At 42.3% G+C, this 20,460-nt stretch overlaps 1 protein-coding gene across 2 annotated transcripts in view; it reads right to left on the bottom strand.

Annotated features, from left to right (window-relative positions):
* Positions 1-20,460, bottom strand: part of COL5A1 (collagen type V alpha 1 chain) — a 183,415-nt gene that overhangs the window by 12,413 nt on the left and 150,542 nt on the right. For both annotated transcript variants that reach the window (XM_077922414.1, XM_028715816.2), the window contains exons 50-63: positions 19,552-19,659; positions 13,646-13,699; positions 10,768-10,821; positions 10,282-10,335; positions 9,447-9,500; positions 9,231-9,338; positions 8,882-8,935; positions 6,738-6,791; positions 6,181-6,288; positions 5,302-5,355; positions 4,251-4,286; positions 3,698-3,751; positions 2,703-2,961; positions 1,141-1,253 (exon numbers count right to left, since the gene is read on the bottom strand). In XM_077922414.1, coding sequence (XP_077778540.1) covers positions 1,141-1,253; positions 2,703-2,961; positions 3,698-3,751; positions 4,251-4,286; positions 5,302-5,355; positions 6,181-6,288; positions 6,738-6,791; positions 8,882-8,935; positions 9,231-9,338; positions 9,447-9,500; positions 10,282-10,335; positions 10,768-10,821; positions 13,646-13,699; positions 19,552-19,659 — 1,164 coding nt within the window. The remainder of the gene's footprint in view (positions 1-1,140; positions 1,254-2,702; positions 2,962-3,697; positions 3,752-4,250; positions 4,287-5,301; positions 5,356-6,180; positions 6,289-6,737; positions 6,792-8,881; positions 8,936-9,230; positions 9,339-9,446; positions 9,501-10,281; positions 10,336-10,767; positions 10,822-13,645; positions 13,700-19,551; positions 19,660-20,460) is intronic.

Raw genomic sequence — 20,460 nt, 5'->3', positions numbered from 1 at the left:
ACCACCTTCTGAGGGAGTCTGTTCCACCACTGAATGACACAAAGCTATTCCTAATGTTTAGTTGTAATCTCCTTTCTTGTCATTTGAATCCATAGGTTCAGGCCCTCCCCTCTGGAGCAGCAGAAAACAAGCTGGCTCCATCTTCCACATGGCAACCCTTCAGATAGTTGAAGACGGCTATCAAATATGGTTTTACTGAGCCAGGCCATTGGTCCACCCAGCTTAGCATTGCCAAAAGCTCTTCAGAATTTTGAACAGGGGTCTTTCCCAGTCCTAGCTGGAGACGCAACTGGGGACTGATCTTGGGACCTTTTGCATGCAAAGGAGATGCTCTGCCATGGAGCCCTGAAGCCTGGAGTTCTTTGAAGCATAATCTTAAAGGATCTGACCTGGAGGGCTTTGACTATATCCTGAACAGTGGAATGATTAAGGAAATCGTGTTTTCTTCCTAAAATGTTCATAACAGCCCACTGGAAAAAATTATCCAAGTCTCCTGTTCCTCCTTAATACAGTTCTACATAATTTCTCCACTCCCAGCCTATTAACTGCTCTCATGATTTCTTTATGAAATGCAACACAGCTACATTTTTCCTGCATTTTATATGCAAACATGGGACAAGGCTACTTTCAGGACAGTGAGCTATTAGGCTTATAAAAAATATGTACTGTGAATAAGCAAGTACTTTTTTTTTATCGCAATAATTTATACACAGGCCTTCTGAGCTACGGCCTCTCACTTCAAATATAGTTCTGGAGATCAAGCCATTATTAGGAACTGAGTAGCTTTTTTAGAGTGCAATTAGGCACAAGATAGGGGCCGCTTGGTTCTAAATAAGGTGGTGGACTCTCATTCGTTGAAGGTTTCTTAGCAGTGGTTGGATAGCCACTTATCAGGGATTCTTTAGCTGTGACCCCTGCATTGCAGGGGGTTGGACTAGATGACCCTCAGGGGACCTTCCAACTCTACAGTTATATGATTTTAAGCTTCCCATGGAACCAAATCAAGGATCCAGTGGACAAGTCAACTTTTCTGCCTGCCTTCCAACGTGAAAGTGAAAGGGATGCCCAGATTAGTAAGAAAGAAAGAAAGAAAGAAAGAAAGAAAGAAAGAAAGAGAAAAAGCTCACAAGAATCACTTACCCCTTCTGACTTCTTATCTGGGAAGATGCAGGTCTCCCCACCAGCGGTGAAATTACAGTAAACTTTGAAGGAATCCCTGGAACAACCTTGATTAGGATCTACCCAGTATTCACCTGGAGTTGGGACCATGTTTTTTTGAGGGGAGGAAGGAAGACAGGAAGAGTTGATACAAATCCTACAATTTAATCATCTAACACATTCCTATGTTTGTGAAAATCCTACTATATGACACCAATTTCTTTTCGCAACAATAAAAAGGGACTAGGGATGGAAGGATGTTTTGTTTTCTAAGTAGAAATTTGCAATCTCTCTTAGAAAGAATCCTCATGAAAATCCACCAGCATTTTGGAGTCAATTTCTCCTAATAAACCAATTTTATGCAACAAATGCTTATGTGCAGTTTTCACTAACAAATACATTTTTGCAAGAGATTTCCCTAAACGTTATTTGTATTTGTATGTTATTTTCACTAATATCCTCATTTTTTATGCACACTTTCCCCTGAGCTATGCATTTTGTGAAACACTGGTTGATTGGAGAACTGCATCACGAAATTTGGGTAAGTACAAATTTTTGATTCGCCTATTGTTTCAGAAAGTGTGAATTTGATGGAATCAGCTTTAGACTCAAGAGTTGTGGAGGTGGAAGGGACTCCATGGGTCAACTAGTCTGAATACCTGCAGCAATCCCAGCAATGCAGGAATCCCAGCTACCGAATTGAATGTCTCCTCCTCCAGCTGTCCATGGAGGCGCAGGTCAATTCTGTATCCAGGGCAGCTGTCTACCAACTCCACCTGGTATGCAGGCTGAGACCCTACCTGCCCGCGGACTGTCTCGCCAGAGTGGTGCATGCTCTAGTTATCTCCCACTTGGACTACTGCAATGCGCTCTACGTGGGGCTACCTTTGAAGGTGAATCGGAAACTACAGTTAATCCAGAATGCGGCAGCTAGACTGGTGACTGGGGGCGGCCGCCGAGACCACATAACACCGGTCTTGAAAGACCTACATTGGCTCCCAGTAGGTTTCCGAGCACAATTCAAGGTGCTGGTGTTGACCTTTAAAGCCCTAAACCGCCTCGGCCCAGTATACCTGAAGGAGCGTCTCCACCCCCATCGTTCTGCCCGGACGCTGAGGTCCAGCGCCGAGGGCCTTCTGGCGGTTCCCTCATTGTGAGAAGCAAAGCTACAGGGAACCAGGCAGAGGGCCTTTTCGGTAGTGGCACCCGCCCTGTGGAACGCCCTCCCATCAGATGTCAAAACGATAAACAACTACCTGACATTCAGAAGACATCTTAAGGCAGCCCTGTTCAGGGAAGTTTTTAATGTATGATATTTTAGTGTTTTTTGGTTTCTATGGAAGCCGTCCAGAGTGGCTGGGGAAACCCAGCCAGATGGGCGGGGTACAAATAATAAATTATTATTATTATTATTATTATTATTATTATTATTATTATTATCCCTATCTGAAGCATGTAGAAACTGCAGATGTGTACAACACTGTTCTGGTTCCCAGATAAACCCTCCTTCCCCTTCCTGCATATCCACTGATGCCCATCCATACCGTCTGGGAAATCCGGATGACAGAGTTGCAGATCTTTGCAGGTGCGAGCTGGGTTGTGCTGAGTGCCCAGCGGGTGCTTCATCTGCTCAATTTCCAGTTTCAGAGAGTTCAAGGAGCCAAAGATCTCCTCCATGCCGTCAGCGTAGTCCATGTAGTTGTCAGCATTGCCTTCGTTGACCAACTGGCTGGCGTCAATGTTCCGCCGGGTCCTCTTGGAAGACTGGATGGGAAGTGGTTGGATCACTTCCCCTGGAGGACCCTGGGGCAAGGGAGAAGTAGAGTGACACGGTTTAACTGGTGCTGAAGACAGAGAAAGACAACACGTAGGGAAGGGGCAACATCAAGGATGGACTACTGTAAGCTGCTCTTCAAGGGACTGCTCTTGGGCCTGGTTTGGAAGCTCTAGCTGGTGCAGAATGTGGTATCCAGATTGCTGATGGGGGCATCTGGCTGAGAACATGGGAACCACTGTTAAAGCATATTCACTGGCTGCCCATCTATACCAAGCCAGGTTCAAGGTCCTTGTATTAATTTACAAAGCCTTGAACAACTAACATCTAGGGTACCTCAGGGATCGCCTGAGCCTTTATATTCTATGTTGAACAATGAAATTGTCTGCAGGAGGATTGTTAGTCATCCCCTGAGTTGGGGAGGCTTGTTTGACAACAAAGAGAAATAAGCCTTTAGTGTCATTGGTCCAGTCTAGTGGAACTTTATGCCACTGGAGTTTCAGCAGGAGCCTTCTATACCAACTTTTAAATGCCCGTTGAAAACATTTGTCATTCTCCCAGGCCTGTGCAGGCAGTTAAGAAGAGATCCTTTCACAATGTTTAACTGATGTCTGCTTTTAACTTTCCTGTGTATTAACTGTATGGTCCTATGTCATTTTGTAAACCACTTTGTTATTTGTTTATCAAAAAGCTGCCTGTAAATATTTCCAATAAAAAGGGGAGAGGTGTTCCAAAACCACAAAGGACATGGTGACCAGTACTTACAGGAGGCCCTGGTGGCCCAGGGTGACCCGTTTCCCCTTTTGGACCTGTTGGACCCTAGAAAGACAAAGAAACAGAAACCAGCACATGTTAGTTAGGTGGGCAATACAGATATCCACAGATCAGAGGCTTGTCATCAAGGGATAACTCCTATTTGCTGTGGGCCTCTGGCCCCAAGTCCTTTACATGGGAGCAGCTACATGATGAACAAAGATAGCCTTCTGAGTGTAGTTAAAAGAACCAGGTAAGGCTACCTCTTAACACAAGAATTCTCAAAATAGGGGTGGCAGTTTTCATCAATGTTTGGATGCAGAGAGCCATTTTGATTCAAGATGGTAGCCCAGAAAACAACTTTGGTGTGACTTTGCACATTTTTTTGGCGTAAGTTTGGCTGCTTCTCAAGATATCGTTTCCAAACTCAATTCAAGGGTTCCTTGGGCAGGGATCTTTGATGTTCAGAAGCCAGGTGCCATTTTGAATCAAGATGGGAGACCAAAATGTGACTTTGGCATGACTCCACCAAATTAATGTTCCCAGTTGCATAGGTTTGACTTACCGATGATCCTTTAGCACCTTTTGGACCAGGGGGACCCTAGACCATGGAGAGAGCCAAACCAACAGTTAGTAGATTCACACACATACACAAATTATCACTCACATTAATGTAAGCTACTGATTTAAATCCCAAACACTATTGCAGGTTTCAAATGAATGTGCTAGGGATACACTTCATTTCTCCTCAAATATGGAAGATGGAGCAAGCTTATTTTCTCCTGCTCTACGGGGTAGGACACAAACCAATAGATTCAAGTTACAAGAAAGGAGATTCCAACGGAACATTAGGTAGAATTTTCTGACAGTAAGAGCTCTTCGACAGTGGAAAGGACATCCTCATAAGGCAGTGGACTCTACTTCACTGGAGGTTTTTAAGCAGATGTTGGATGGCCATCTGTCATGCATGATTTAGTTGAGAGATTCCTGCATTGCAGGGGTTTGGATTAGATGACCCTTGGAGTCCTTTCCAAATCTACAATTCTATAATTCTATGAAGCCCCCAAGTAATATTTTAAAACATCTGTTTAACATTAAAAAAAAGAAATTCCAGAATTACTATGGGTTGTATCCCACCTACATTTTACTCAGAGTATCATAGAATCATAGACTCACAGAAATTTATGTTCGGAAGTTAGTCATGTCCATTCATTCTATTCGGGGGCCAACCCAGCCAACTCCTAGGTATGCTCCAGGATGGGCCATAGCTCAGTTTTAGTGCATCTGTTTTGCATGCTGAATATGCCAGGTTCTATCCAAACATCTCTAGGTAGGGCTGTAAATGTCCTCTGCTTGAAACCCTAGAAAGCTGCTCTTTTATATAGAAGAGGGTCAGTGAATTCTAGGGATTGATCAGTAGAATCTGAGAAAGATCTGGTGTAACAGGAGGTTTCTGGTAGTTTCCAGGCCTCCCATTTTCTTGTTGAACCCACAACAGGACACAATGACATGTAGCCTACCAGGCTATTTACTGAATAGCTCGCCTCTCTTATGCACAAGTGACTCATTTGCACCATCGTTTTGGGAATAAGGATCTCTGAGAACTTGCTACGTACCGGTAAACCTGGAGGACCAGGAGGCCCAATTGGACCAGACGGACCTGTTATACCCTATAGAAAGAAACCCAAACAGCAAAATCAATGTTTATTCAAGAGGAATTCAGAAAGTATCTGTTGTTAACAACAAGCTTTGGAGGAGCCAATTCTAAATTTGGATGTTTAAAAATATTTAAATTTTTAATCAAACTAATTAATTATTATACAATACAGAAGTACTCGTGAATATTTATAGGAATACAGTAAATTAAAAGGAATGTATGGTTTTATGTTATGTTGCATATTTATCATTCCAAAACATTTCCCCATAAATCTCTTTGGCTGATTGATAGCATTAAAGTAAGTTAATGCTATCATCATTACAACAGACCAGGTGTAGGGAACCTCTGGCGCTGCAGATGTTGCTAAACTACAAAGTCATTCATCCATTGTCATTGGCCGCGTTGACTGGGGCTAATGGGATAGGAGTCTGGCAACATCCAACAACAGACTCCCCACACCTGTGACAAACCATGTTTTCTCAATCCAATGTAGCAATTTTATTAATTTAAATTTCAGCAGCATCTTAGCATGATTTCCCACACACTCTACCCCAAATGAATAACAGTTTTGACAGCAATTTCTCCATATATAATATATTTTTATATGCTATTTTTACTAATGGGTTCTCACATTCCCCCCACAAATGCATTTCTTGTACAGGTTGTTTGGTATAAGAAGTGCATTGCAAAATATAGGAATGTGGAAATTTGAAGGACAGCTGCACAGTGTATTGGTATGAGTAGTGCAGATTAGGTAGCTTCTCATTAAAACACAAGCAAAAATCAAATTTATCCCCCAGTCACCACTTAGAAATCAGTCTTGCTCCTGGATGCTCACCTGTTCTCCTTTAGGCCCTGATCCTCCTTGAGGGCCCGGAAGGCCTCGGTCTCCCTTTTCACCCTGCTCACCAGGGGGCCCAATCAGACCAATCAGACCTGGATGACCCTAGGAAAGATCAAATGATGCATTTCAAAATCTCAAGCATGTGAAGGTAAAGAAAAGCTTATTTATTAAATTTAACACATTAATCGAATTTATATCCCACCCCTTCCTCTCCAGGGAGCCCAGGACAGGAAATGAATCAGTGATAAAATAATCTCATTAATTGAAGTATTATAATATAATCTCATTATAATATAATCTCATTAACTGAAAATAATCTCATTAACTGAAGTATTGAAGAACAATTTAAAACATCTTAAAAAACCATTAAAACATTTTTTTTTTTAAAAAAAGAGATGTAAGCAATTCTTGTGGACTAGTGAGCTGGCATGGCCTAGTGGTTAGAGTGCTGGACTGGGACCTGTGTGTCACAGTGCTGTTAGGCCTGGAGTGAGGAATTAACTATCATCAAAAGTACACTTGCAAGTCTAGTCCAAAATCAGGCCACTTACCTTTTCTCCCTTTGGACCAGAATCGCCTTTCAAGCCAGGTAAACCAGGCGGTCCCTTAAGAAAGAAAGAGGAACATACTATAAATAAATAGCACCACACCATAAACTTTCCTTTAGATAATCAAGAGCTTAAACTTGTTTTAGATGGAAATTATGAGGGAGGGGTGAATATGTCAGATTCTGGTTTCTTATTTTTGCCGTCTTTAGTTTGGTTCTCCATTATTTCCACATCAATTTGTGATTTCTATAGAAAGTTCTCATGAAAACATTAGGTGCAAATCTTTCCTGATATACACATGCCAATTTCACTAATGCATGCATTTATAGGGATAATTTATACTAGCATTTGGCTTTTTGTACACATTACTTAGCTGGAAAACGTCACTGCAAAATCTGGAGAAGTTCAAAGGACGGCTGTGTTTCAGTTCTCAAATTGTTTTCAAAGTGCTGTTATGAGTTTGAGGGTGGGGGAGGAAGTAGGCTGTATGCAGTTCCTTCTAATTCCTGGATCTAGCAAGTATTAAAATATAAGCCAGGTCAGCTTCCTGGCCTCGGCCTTCCGAAATGGCCTCGGCCCAATATACCTGAAGGAGCGTCTCCACCTCCATCATTTAGCCTGGACACTGAGGTCCAGCTTCGAGGGCCATCTGGTGGTTCCCTCTCTGTGAGAAGTGAGGTTGCAGGGAACCAGGCAGAGGGCCTTCTTGGTAGTGGTGCCCACCCTGTGGAACACCCTCCCATCAGATGTCAAGGAAATAAACAACTATCTGACTTTTAGAAGACATCTGAAGGCAGCCCTGTTTAGAGAGGTTTTTAATGTTTGATGTTTTATTGTGCTTTTAATTCTGTTGGGAGCTGCCCAGAGTGGCTGGGGAAACCCAGCCAGATGGGTGCAGGGTATAAATAATAAATTATTATTATTATTATTATTATTATTATTATTATTATTATTCCTGTGTTATGGTCGCCTCAGTGATGAATCAAGAGAACAAAGGAAAGGGGGCTCTGTGCAAGATAAAATATGAGTGGGGCCCCTCCCTTTGGGGTGTTAATGCTGTGAACCCTTCCATCGTAGGCTCAGGTTGTATAAATGAAAATAAACCATATATTATAAAGACACCACAGTCTCCTCTGTGCTTCATTCCAAAAGGAAACACAAACCCTGCCAAGAGCCTGGAACCCCTGAAATCTTGCATCACTCAGAGATGGGGGTGGCATGCAACAGTACAAAGGAAGTAGGTTTGCCCTTAAATATGACCTGAATCAAATTTCTCCCCCATCCAGACCTAATCCAGACCCAACTCATCTACTTATACTCATGTTTTCAAAAATGTAAATCCAGTATCTTTGGAATCTCATAATATTCTCAGATCCAAACTTTCCTGCCACCACCCAGCTCCAGCAACATACGTGTTGAAGCAGAATGTGTGGGTTTGGGGTGTGCAAGGATCTGGACCTGCAACAGGCTTGAGCCTGCTTTTATCTTAAGCCCACATCTCTGTACAAGTATAAGAAGAAGTCAGAATGAAGGAAGGATGGAATGCTGTTTTTCCTGTGTAACTTGTTTCTTGTGGTTTCTTATTAACCAGGTTGTGATAACTTTGTCATCCCTAGAACACTTGAATTAACAATTCAGAAGAGATGGTGATGGGAGTCTTCTCTAATGCAATTGCTTCTTCTTAATAAAGATTCTTCGGCAGACTTTTAGTCCAACCACAGTGGTGCTTCTTCCGCACAGATAAACAAGGTTTTGTAAAATACAGCCAAGTTATGCGAGAAAGAAGAGTGGAATTCCAAGCTGCACTTTGACTGCAAATGGGAATACACCCTTCATTTCAAAGGCATGCTGGGCAGCTAAAACTGCAGCCAGAAGCTTCTGCAATAGCTTTGCCAGGTTGGGCCTGATGGGAGTTGGGAGTCCGAAACATCTAGGGTAACAGCCTGGTAAAAGCTGGCATACAGTTTATGACTGCAATGCCCATCATTACAAAGCAGACTTCCTTAACAAGATCATGACACCTGATTTTGGAAATACAGCGGATCCCAGGAATATGGTGGAATCAGAGTGGAAGTGGACTTCCACAACCACCCCCATTATCGACAAACAAACAAATAACAAAAATCCTGCAAAACTTCCAGACGTACCAGTGGTCCTGGAGGTCCATCTGGGCCTGGAGCACCGGGAAGTCCTTGCTCACCCTGCAAAACAAACAAGGATTACTCATTTTTATTCATTTGTTGAATTTTTAAAGCAAGTTCCATAGCTCAATTCAGGCCCATGCAGAGCTTCTCTGAGAGCTTCTCTTGATACATGGCAACTTTCTATGGCCCTGTGTTATGCGGCAGCCTCTGAAGATGCAGAACCCATTCATGTTTTTTTATACTGCTTGGACTTCAGGGAGCCAGCACAGGGTCTAGGATGCTGATGTAATGGTTTGCTTCTCTTACAACAGAAGGCTTTCCTATAGATGACCTCTGTGCTCTTAATACTCACCACTGGGCCAGGGATCCCTCGAAGTCCATCTGGACCAGGCTTTCCTGGTGGTCCCTGAGGGCCAACAGGCCCCGTTTTCCCAGGAGGTCCCTCCAAGCCTGATTCACCCTGTGGTGAAAAAGCAAAAGAGAATCAGGCTGTTGTTGGAGGGAAACAGAGGCTGAAACTGAACATGGATTTGACCTTCTGAACCCTCAATAAAATTACGTTTTTTACCTTGGCACCTTTCTCTCCTTGTCGGCCTTCAGGACCCGCTGGCCCAGGTGGGCCCTAAAAGAGATAAAGAAGGTTGATAAGCAAACAGAATCAGATCCATATGCCCCCTGTGATTCCTGCATTGCAGCGGATTGGACAACCCTTTGGGTCCCTTCTGATTATGTAAGCCCCTTGCCTCTATGTCCCTGTGTATTTCATCCAGTATCTAAGGCCCTGCTCTCTCTCTCTCACTCCCCCCCGCCCCCTCCATGTCTTGTTCAATGGAATATGGCAGCTGCTTTTTCAGTGGTGGTACCAACATCCACTCCATGGAGGACTTAACACTTTGGAACAGCAGATGCTGGGTCCAGACCTGACCCTTTAAGAAGGCCTCTGTGGAGGATAGAAACCTCTATGTGTAGAAACCTCTCACTTATGTGTGTGGCTAGAATGTAGCCTAATGTGCAAAGGGAAGTCATGTATGTTGCCCTCCTTACATTTGCCTTTGGCCCCTCCCACCTCTGCTGGGTGTCCCCCCCAGAAGGGTTGCTCACAAGGCTGAAAGCCTTCCCCATCCCAGAATGAAGAGTCTCATGTGTGATTCTGATGTTGCCATACACAGGCTGAGCAACAGATATGGCCTCTGTTCACATTAACAACAACAACAACAACAACAATAGAACTGAGCTTCACATTGTCACTCTATAGGGGACTGGACAAGAGGATCATTGAGGTCCCTTCCAACTTTACAGTTCTATGATTCTCTGACACCCACTACCATTGCTGGTCTTCCCCTGAAAGTTTCTGATAAGCCTTGCCACGAGGCTACAGGACACCACGTAAAACGATAACTTACCCTTTTCCCTGGTGGACCTGAAGGACCTGGTTCTCCAGTTGGACCAGGAGAGCCCTGTATATATGAAAGGAATATGAAAGCCAGTTCATCATTGCACCTCTGAGATGATACAGGAAGATGCCAAATAGTTTGACCCCATGCAACCAACCAAGATAGGCCATTAGCTGTCCTATAAAGGTCTCAGGAGCTGGCAGAGCCAGAAGGAGGATGGGTCTGGGAGGAGCACAAAATGGGGACAGGGCAATACTGGCGGGTGCCCAATGGGTTTTGGGGGGCCATCACCAGGGAGGAGGGGAGAGAATCAGAGGCTAGTGGCAGGGAAGGGGAGAGGTAAGTACCCCTTGATTTCCTGCCCATGCCCTCACCCTAGCAGGCTGGTTTCATCTCCCCACCGCCATCTCCTTCTGGGGAGGAGGAGGGCAAATGCTTGACAGCTGGTAAATTTGGTCTGTAACAAACAGATGTGACACACAGATGGTTACTCACAGTCTGACCGGGTTCTCCATCATCTCCTTTATCACCTGGTGGACCATCTTGGCCCTGAAAAGAAGACAAGAGATTCATATTCTGCCATCCACCAACTCATGTTCTTTGAAGGCAATCACAGGATATGGAAACCAAGGGTTGCTATGACTGAGTGACTGCTGAAGACCACACCCCAGCAGGGGAGCCCCACTGAATAAAGACCCTGATCTTCTTCTCCTTCTGTTTACAATTGCACTGCTATCACACTTTCCAGAAAACTATGCAAAATTTGTTATAAAGGTAAAGGTACCCCTGCCCGTACGGGCCACTCTTGCCAGACTCTAGGGTTGTGCGCCCATCTCACTCAAGAGGCCGAGGGCCAGCGCTGTCCGCAGACACTTCCGGGTCACATGGCCAGCGTGACATCGCTCCTCTGGCGAGCCAGAGCCGCACACGGAAACGCTGTTTACCTTCCCGCTTGTAAGCGGTCCCTATTTATCTACTTGCACCCGGGGGTGCTTTTGAACTGCTAGGTTGGCAGGCGCTGGGACCGAACGACGGGAGCGCACCCCGCCGCAGGGATTCGAACCGCCGACCTTTCGATCGGCAAGCCCTAGGCGCTGAGGCTTTTACCCACAGCACCATCTGCGTCCCTAAAGATCTAATCATCCACCTTGTAACAATGGCTAGGCTGGAACTGGTCTAGCATTGGAGACATTATTCCCATTGTACTCTAAAGGGATTGTGGAACAAGGTATGGCTGTTGGCAGTTGCAGGAAAAGTTATGGAGCATAACAGGCAGCTTAGGGGGCTTAAATCCAAAACACTCTTCTCAGTTATTTGCTCTCCATTTGTCATATTTGTTTTGAAACAACGAGGAGCTGTCTTCCCCGCAGATCTCCATTGTCTATTATGGACTGGTGTTATACCTATACTGTATACTTTTGGTCTTTATATTAAAATCTAAAAAATATCTTGGTCTACCAGATTGCTGTTTCTACAGCAAATGTTGTTTGGGTTTTTCCTTCTTTCTGTGCATTTATAAGCAGCACCTATGCTTATAGTCAAGCTTTGTTGTATGTGTCTTGTTTGTTACTATGTGTTTTTTGTTTAACTGAAAAAATTCAATAAAAACTAATTAAAAATAAAATATTGCAACCTATGCCAGAAAATTTCAAGAAAAATGGAAACAGGATCCATTAATTGGCAATTGATGAGGGACTTGGCTTGACATTTGTTAATGATATGGAGAAGATTTGTTAATGATATGGAGATATGACATTTGTTAATGATATGGAGATATGGTCATATTTACAGAGAAGATTTGATTCTCCCAACCCAGGAATTCTGGAACTATTGTTCTGTGCAGGGGCGCTAAGAATCTAGCAGTTTTCAGCATTCCAGTTACCACCCTATGATTCCCAGGGTTATTTGAAGAGTTTCGTATCTTGCAAATACATTGCAAAAGCAAAGATTATAAAATATATGCATGTTTATTGGACAGCAACCTAAAAATGGTTGATTGTGTTCAGTGTTGAAATGGGTTTTGCATTCAGAAAACCCTAGTTTTAAGATAATTGTTGACCACAACTAATTCCACCTCTACTGCTTACCTAGTGATCTCTCAAGGATAGAAGGACACATCTTATTCCTCTTTAGACTTGCAGTTTTAAAAAAGTCATGTTTATCTCTGAAAAACTGGTCCCAAGGGGGTGATGCAGACACCTCAGACTTTGAATCTTTTGGGGTGGCTGTTTCTGATTGATTTGGCCAAAGAATCTCATGGCTGGCACCTACCTACTAAATTTGATTTTATCCAGCAATGTTCATGAATATTTGATATGTACTGCATAAATATAAGCCTTGAAATCCTCCGTGGGATATATTTTATGCTACTCATTCTTTTACAAGTTTTTATATTATTATTGTTGTGTTTCTACTCATCTTGCCTCTATGTCCATTTTGATGGTGTTTAGTTTGGTGATATGCTTAGTTTGATGTCTCGTTTGTTATATTTGCACATCTTATTAAATAATCCCTTTAAAAGGATACAATAGATAACAGAGGCTTGGGTAAATAAGAAAGGCAGAATCATAAACCCGCCATGATTTCACTGGTGAAAATGAAACCATTTTTTGCCTGAGTAAGTGGGGTGGAATTTGGCAACAAGGCTTGGTGGATGAAGGCGGAACAGTGTTGTCTGTACTCAAATGAGTCACAAGCAGAGATGTCAGAAAAATTCCAAAGCAAAAAGCAACAGGAATGGAAACTTACAATGTTTGCTTATTTGTTCCATACCCAGGACAGAAATCAGCCCAAAGAATATGATCAGAATCTACTGCAGTTGTTGCTTTGCAGGGGGTTGGACTAGATAGTGCTTTGGCTCCCTTCCAAATGCTATGATTTTATGCTTTTCGTGGACGTCCCTTTCCTCATTTGCATTGTTTTTCCTTTGTATTAAAATGAGCATGGTGGAATAGTGTAGCGACCATTACATAATTGATTATTTAAATTACACATTTTGCCACAGCAGACAGTGAGGCAAATAATGTTGCTTTTCGGTGGAAGACGAACGGCAGTGAAACGGAAACAGCATTGCATTCAACGGATACATGGCAGAACAGAAAATGATGGTTTCTCACATCCCCACTACCTGCTCTGCTCATTACAAGGGAAAATGTCCTCTGTGACCTTCATTTCCCTCCCCTGCAGTAAGGCTACAGAGGCAGTTGAGTAAAAATGAGAGTTAAGTCTTTGATTCTATGCACGCTTACAAGAAAGTCCGTTCCACCAAACCCACCGGGACCTACTTCTGAATATTGCACTGTGAGGCATATTTCAAAGAGGAAACCAGAAGGAGGAAGTTATGCAAATTAACAGTTTCATAATTGGTACTTACGGCTGGGCCAGGTTCGCCTGGAGGTCCTGGATCACCAGGAAAACCAACCGGACCCTACAAAAAAATAATAATGTGCAGAATGAAACCATGTAAATCTACAGTTCCTGGGTGGGCATCTTACAAAGAATGTAAACTGCAACCTAGAGTATGAGCCACTGATTCAGCAGCACACAGGGTTGTATCAAATATTAGATCTCAGTTGTTAATTCATTTTAACAATATTTAAAAATATGTATTTATATTTATTTCATAAAATTTATACACCACTTAGTGGTTTACAAAGAGAATAAAGCAACAAAGTCATCCATGTTTACATTCAAATGATAAAATCAGCAATAAATTAAAAGCAGATTATAACGCACATTAACATTCAATGTTTCTGGACAGTCTTGCCTAAACAAAAATGTTTCTAGCAGGTGCCAAAAAAGCATATGGCAAATGCCAACGATGTCAATAGGCAGGGAGTTCCAAAGTGTAGGTGCTACCATACCGAAAGACTGATTTCTTACAAATGTGAAACAGGTATTATGTAATGGTGCCAGTCAATTGAAAATCAATGGAAATTACTCACTTAAGCCCACTGATTTTAATGGGCCTACTAACATTGGGCTAACACTGGATATAACCCACAGACATCTAGAGCCAATCCAAGGATGTACAGAACACACCCAGCTCCATGCAACAGCTGTGGTTTCAGTTACTCAAACAGGGTATCAGAACGTGAGGCCACCACTCAAGTTTGCAAACTGAGACTCGATTCATCAAAAATTGATTAATGAAACTGAAGCAAAAGCAACCCTTACGAGTGATTGTTCCAGAATACACTGCAAACGCAATTCTTGATTGGCCAAGATCAGTCAGTTATGTAGATATGGGGAAAGCTGTCCTCCTTTTGGGGATCACTGTTGAATGGTTTCTTTAAATGTAAAGGTTCATCATTGTTCCACTCGATGTGTATATCTTAAAGGGGCCAGAGCAAGGGCCAGAGCAAGATAACGAGACCCAACTTTAAAGCTGTGAAACATAGCAGGTGCTGCTGAGTTGTATTTGATTAAGGTGTGTCAGCATTTGGGTTTAGTATATAAGGAGCAGCACCTAGCTCTCCCATTACCCTGGGGTTTGGGTTGGTGGTTGGGTCTGGTTTGGTTGTTAATGTATTTAGTGTAAATGGAGTTTTTGTTTTTCTTATTAAAACCTTGTTTAAGTTATTTTTGAGTCCTTTTCATTTTTAATGCATGATCTCCCCAGCAAGCTATCTGCAGCGCTACCATACTGCAAAAAGCCAACATCTTTGGTTATGGGCCCAGCTGCTGAGTGGATGACTGCATATTTTTGGACTCTGAGAAAGGTTTGAAAACTCCTTCTCCTGTTAGTGTAATTTTTTGTGGGTCTGGAAGAGTTCCAGAATGGTTGACCGGGTTCCTGAAGCTGAGAAGGCTCTGGTCTTCCCACAGCTAACAGATGAGAACTATAGTTTATGGTCTTTTCGGGTGGAGGCGCTTTTGACCTCTAGAGAAGTATGGACCTATGTAACTGATGACCCTCCTGACCCTGTGACTAATGCTTGGTCGAAAGGAGATACAAAAGCCAGGGCGATAATTAATTTGGCAGTCAGCGACCAGCAAGTAGTCTATATAAGAAATAAGAAAACTGCCAAAGAAATGTGGGACAGTCTTGCAGCAGTGCATGTTAGAAAAGAGTCAGCATCTGCATTGACGTTTTTCAAGCAGTTGTACCAGACGAAGTTGCAGCCTGGTGGTGATTTGGCAGCACACTTGAGACGTCTGGAGGCAATACGCGGCGAATTAATTCGAAGGGACATGGTGATACCTGATATTCAGTATGTTTTTATCATCCTTTGTTCCCTTAATGAGGACTTTGATGGTATAGCTAGCCAGATATCTGCTGTTCCACCAGCACAATTAACTGTGGAAGGGGTAACGGCAAGATTAATGGGCGAGTTGGATAGAAGGGAGGCTTGTGCCATAAGCACTCCTATTTCCAGAAAGAATGAGGAACGCCATATGCAAACCTGTGGTGATACAACTGCATTTAAAGCTGCAAAGCGTTGTTGGTTCTGCAATAAGCAAGGACATTTTGCAAAGGACTGCAGAGCCAAAAGAAAGCAAAGTACTCCCAAGTCTGTTTCTGTTCGTCAGTCACGGTTGTCAGCCCAACAGCAGACATCGTATAGTAAAGACAGAAACGAGCCGCGAGCTTTTCATGCTTGGACTACAAATCGTAAAAGAATTAAAGATGCCAAGTGGAAGTCTTTTATTATAGACTCTGGAGCATCTCAGCACATCTGCAATGATCGAAGCTTGTTTATTTCTTTCGAAGAGGAAATTGGTAATGTACATTTAGCCAATTCACAAGTCTTGCAGTCGCTTGGCAGAGGTACTGTTAAACTTGACTCTTTAAACATTACAATAGCAAACTGCATTTACTGCCCGTCAGTGGACAATTTATTGTCAGTAAGGTGCTTTGCTCGTCAAGGCATAACTGTGCGTTTCTTAAAATCAATGTGTGAGTTTTTTGATGGGAACAAACGTTTATTGTATGCCCGGGACTCTGATGGTTTATATAGACTGTATTTTCGCACCTACTCCCAATCGCCTATAAATTGCAGAGCAGCACAGTCAAGCCAGGGGTTGAGGAATGTAAGGCCTCATTCCGGGTGTGTCCATGAGGCGCACAGAATTCTGGGACACCTGAATTTTGCTGATGTAATTAAGACAAAGAATATCGTTAATGGCCTCAACTTAAAACCATGTAAATTCTTTATGCAATGTCTATCCTGTTGCAAGAATAAGATTAAGGTTGCACGCAAGGGTAGGTGCTCAGATAGGAAAGTAACTGAACCATTTGAGCGTGTACATTGTGATTTAGTTGGGCCACTCCCACCATCATTAGGAGGTTCTAAGTACTGGCTTACTCTGATAGACCAGTATAGTAGATACTGTTGGACTTATGCAATAGCTGAGAAGTCCCAAGCATTTGAAAAGTATAAAGTTTTTTGCAACTGGGTAAAAACGCACTTTAACAAACCAATTAAGAACCTGTTTTCTGACCGGGGCGGGGAATTTGTTTCTGAGGATTTTGAGAAATTCCTGGAAGCGCAGGGGACTACTCATGAGTTATCTTGCCCCCGAAGTCCCTGGCAAAATGGGCTTGTTGAAGTTGTGCAGCGTGACCTACAGGCAGGGGTTAAAACGTATCTGCATGATGCTAATCTGCCCAAAGACTTTTGGGCTGAAGCACTTAATGCATTTTGTTACGTTAGAAATCACAGTTATCATACTGGTTTAGATGTCACCCCCTATGAGAAACTGTTTAAAAAACGCCCTAATCTGAAATACCTCCGCATTTGGGGTTCAGATGTAATTATGCATTATCCTGCTAAGCAAAAATTGGGTGAACGTAGTGTCCAGGGAAAATTAATGGGCTACCAGCAGGGGGCGTACAGAATTTACATACCAGCAACTGGCAAATTTCATATTACCAGAAGCATGATACAAACTGTAAATTGGAATGGAGTTGCTATCTTCCAAGATACTGATGGTATAGATAATACTGAGGAAGAAGAGGAAGAAACAGCAGAAGAAGCAGCAGGAAATAGTGCTTCTGAATTAATGGGAAAAGACAAAAAGCCTGTTGAGTCTGATAAATTGTTTGATGATTTAAAGTCACAGGCACCCGAGGGGAGGTCAGATTCTCTTGAGTTTTCTGACCGTGAGCTTAGCCTACAGGCACCTCTTCAATCTGACAATGATTTACAACCTGAAACTAGTGGTTTACTTAGTCCCATTAAGTCTGAGAAGTCTGACTCTCCTTCTGGACTGAGACGTTCAGATAGAAAGACAGAAGCCACAACGATTTGCAGATGAACATTTTAATACTGTGTATGCCAATAAGGTAGTTTTTGAGCCAAAAAGCTACAGTGATGTTCAGAAATTACCTAAGCAACAAGCTGCAAATTGGTATAAAGCTATGGACTCTGAGATAGCTTCTTTAAAAGAGCATAACACTTGGTCTCTTGTACCACAAACCCCAGATATGAGACTTATTGATTCGAAATGGGTTTATAGAGTTAAAACGAATGACAAAAATGAAGTTGTAAGGTACAAAGCAAGATTAGTTGCTAGGGGTTTTCAACAAATTCCAGGCGAAGATTATGATTTGTGTTATTCACCAAGCGTAAAATATGAAACAGTTAAGCTTTTGTTAAAAGATGCATCACAGCGTGGACATTCCGTTTATCACCTAGATATAAAAACTGCATATTTGTTTGCAGATTTAAAAGAACAAATTTTTATGCGTGTTCCTGAAGGCATAGACGCCGCTGAAGGTTTGGTATGCAAATTAAACAAATCCCTTTATGGTCTGCACCAAAGTGGAAGGAATTGGCACCAAACTTTAGCAAAAGAATTGCTGGATATTGGTTTTTCACAAGGAAAGGCAGACAATTGTGTGTTCATAAAGGAAAGGGCAAACTCTGTAACAAAAATATGTGTGTATGTAGATGACGTATTAATTTCTACAAAAACTAAACAGGAATATGAACAGGTGGTATCACAGTTACAGAAGAAATTTGATGTAGTGGAATTAGGCATAGCTAAAAATTACTTATCCATGCAAATTGAGAAAGGCAAAAATGGATCTTTTCTGGTTCATCAAACTGCAAAAATTGATGATCTTGTTGAAATGCTATGTTTAGAAAATGCAAATGGGAAGGAAACACCTATGGTGTGTGGTTTCACCTTTACAGGTGAAGACAAGCCATTTCCTAACAAAACTTTGTATCGTTCTGCTATAGGCAAGCTAAATTTCATTCAAAGAATCTCAAGACCAGATATAACTTATGCTTTTCACTTTCTGGCAAAATTTGTGGAAAAGCCTACTACACAATGTTTCTCTGCTCTTAAGAGAGTGGTAATGTACCTTAAACATACCAAACATTATAGGTTGCAGTTTACAACATGTATTGACAAAGGTTTTGAAATTTTCTGCGATGCATCTCATGCAATGGAACAAAATAATTGCAGGGTTGTGTCTGGTATGGTGTTTTGTTATAACGGTTGTCCATTTGAATGGAAGTCCCAAACACAAACCATTATTTGTCTCTCCACAACAGAAAGTGAATTATGTGCATGCGTTCAGGCCACTCGTGATGTAGAATGGTATCTGCAAGTGTTTGCAGACCTACAGATGCAAGTAACACTACCAGTAAAAGTTTACCTTGATTCCCAGAGTGGACTTGCTATCCTGTGCTCAGAGACCAATACGCAGCGCACTAGAGTCTTAAGGTTACGTTTAGAATTTGTAAAGCAACTAATTGCTGATGAAATGGTTGTATTTGAATATGTTCCTGGTGACAGTCAAATTGCGGACATTTTTACAAAAGCACTTCCAAAGGTTACACATGAAAAACATGTACAAAGTATGCTTTCTGTTTTTGTTCCACAATGATGAACCGCAGGGGAAATGTTGAATGGTTTCTTTAAATGTAAAGGTTCATCATTGTTCCACTCGATGTGTATATCTTAAAGGGGCCAGAGCAAGGGCCAGAGCAAGATAACGAGACCCAACTTTAAAGCTGTGAAACATAGCAGGTGCTGCTGAGTTGTATTTGATTAAGGTGTGTCAGCATTTGGGTTTAGTATATAAGGAGCAGCACCTAGCTCTCCCATTACCCTGGGGTTTGGGTTGGTGGTTGGGTCTGGTTTGGTTGTTAATGTATTTAGTGTAAATGGAGTTTTTGTTTTTCTTATTAAAACCTTGTTTAAGTTATTTTTGAGTCCTTTTCATTTTTAATGCATGATCTCCCCAGCAAGCTATCTGCAGCGCTACCATACTGCAAATAGCCAACAATCACGGCCTATGGAATCCACGTGGGGACTACTTACAGGGCTACCTTTGGGTCCATCATCACCCGGGGGGCCTTTGGGTCCTGCGGGGCCAGCAGCACCTGAGGGGCCTGCTTCTCCCTTTTCCCCTCTCTCGCCTTTAGGACCCTGAAAATGGAAGAGAAGAGATCACATTAGGCACAAACTCTTTGAAACACCTGCCACTTCAGTTAAAGGTAATACACAGAATCTCTAAGGAAATGATGAAAAGGATCATCCTCAACTCAGCATCTTTATTATTATTATTATTATTATTATTATTATTCCTAATCCCCTCCCCATCAGAAATGCCTTGGTCCTCAGTAAAAACAAGTAGTAATTGCTTCTTCTTTTTCTGAAAGACTCCCTCTCCTCACGGCAAAAGACTTCATTAAAGTAAATAGAAGAAATCAATACAATAAAAACAACAGAAGTCCACAAAAGCAGCACACTATATCTGGGACTTAATATCAGGTGGGCAGAGTAGTTAAGGCCATCAGAAAAGGCAAATCTGATATTGTGAGATGGAGAGGCTACCCTGCGTATCTGCATGTAAGGTAAAATCCCACCAAACAGCATATTTTTCAGTCCTCCTGGCCTTTGGCAACACATAACTGATGAGTTATCTTTTCAGTTAATGTGGGCTCTGGTTTGCTGGAGGTTTTTACGCAGAGGCTGGGTGACTATCTCATAGGGATTCTTTAACTGGGATTCTTGCACTGCACAGGGTTGGACTAAATGACCCCTGGGATCCCTTCCAATTCTACAATTCTGTGATTCTATTAATTACTTATTCTACAGTAACATAGTAATGTCCTGTATGTCCCATTATCGTGCCTATAGCAGAAAAGTGGATTGGGTTGCTATTGAGGTTATATGAACCTCACACTGAAAACTTTAGACAGGACAACTTCAAAGCCTCAGCACCAT

This window comes from Podarcis muralis, chromosome Z (genome assembly GCF_964188315.1).
Source record: "Podarcis muralis chromosome Z, rPodMur119.hap1.1, whole genome shotgun sequence".
Taxonomy (NCBI): domain Eukaryota; kingdom Metazoa; phylum Chordata; class Lepidosauria; order Squamata; family Lacertidae; genus Podarcis; species Podarcis muralis.
This window is presented reverse-complemented; position numbering and strand designations above follow the sequence as displayed.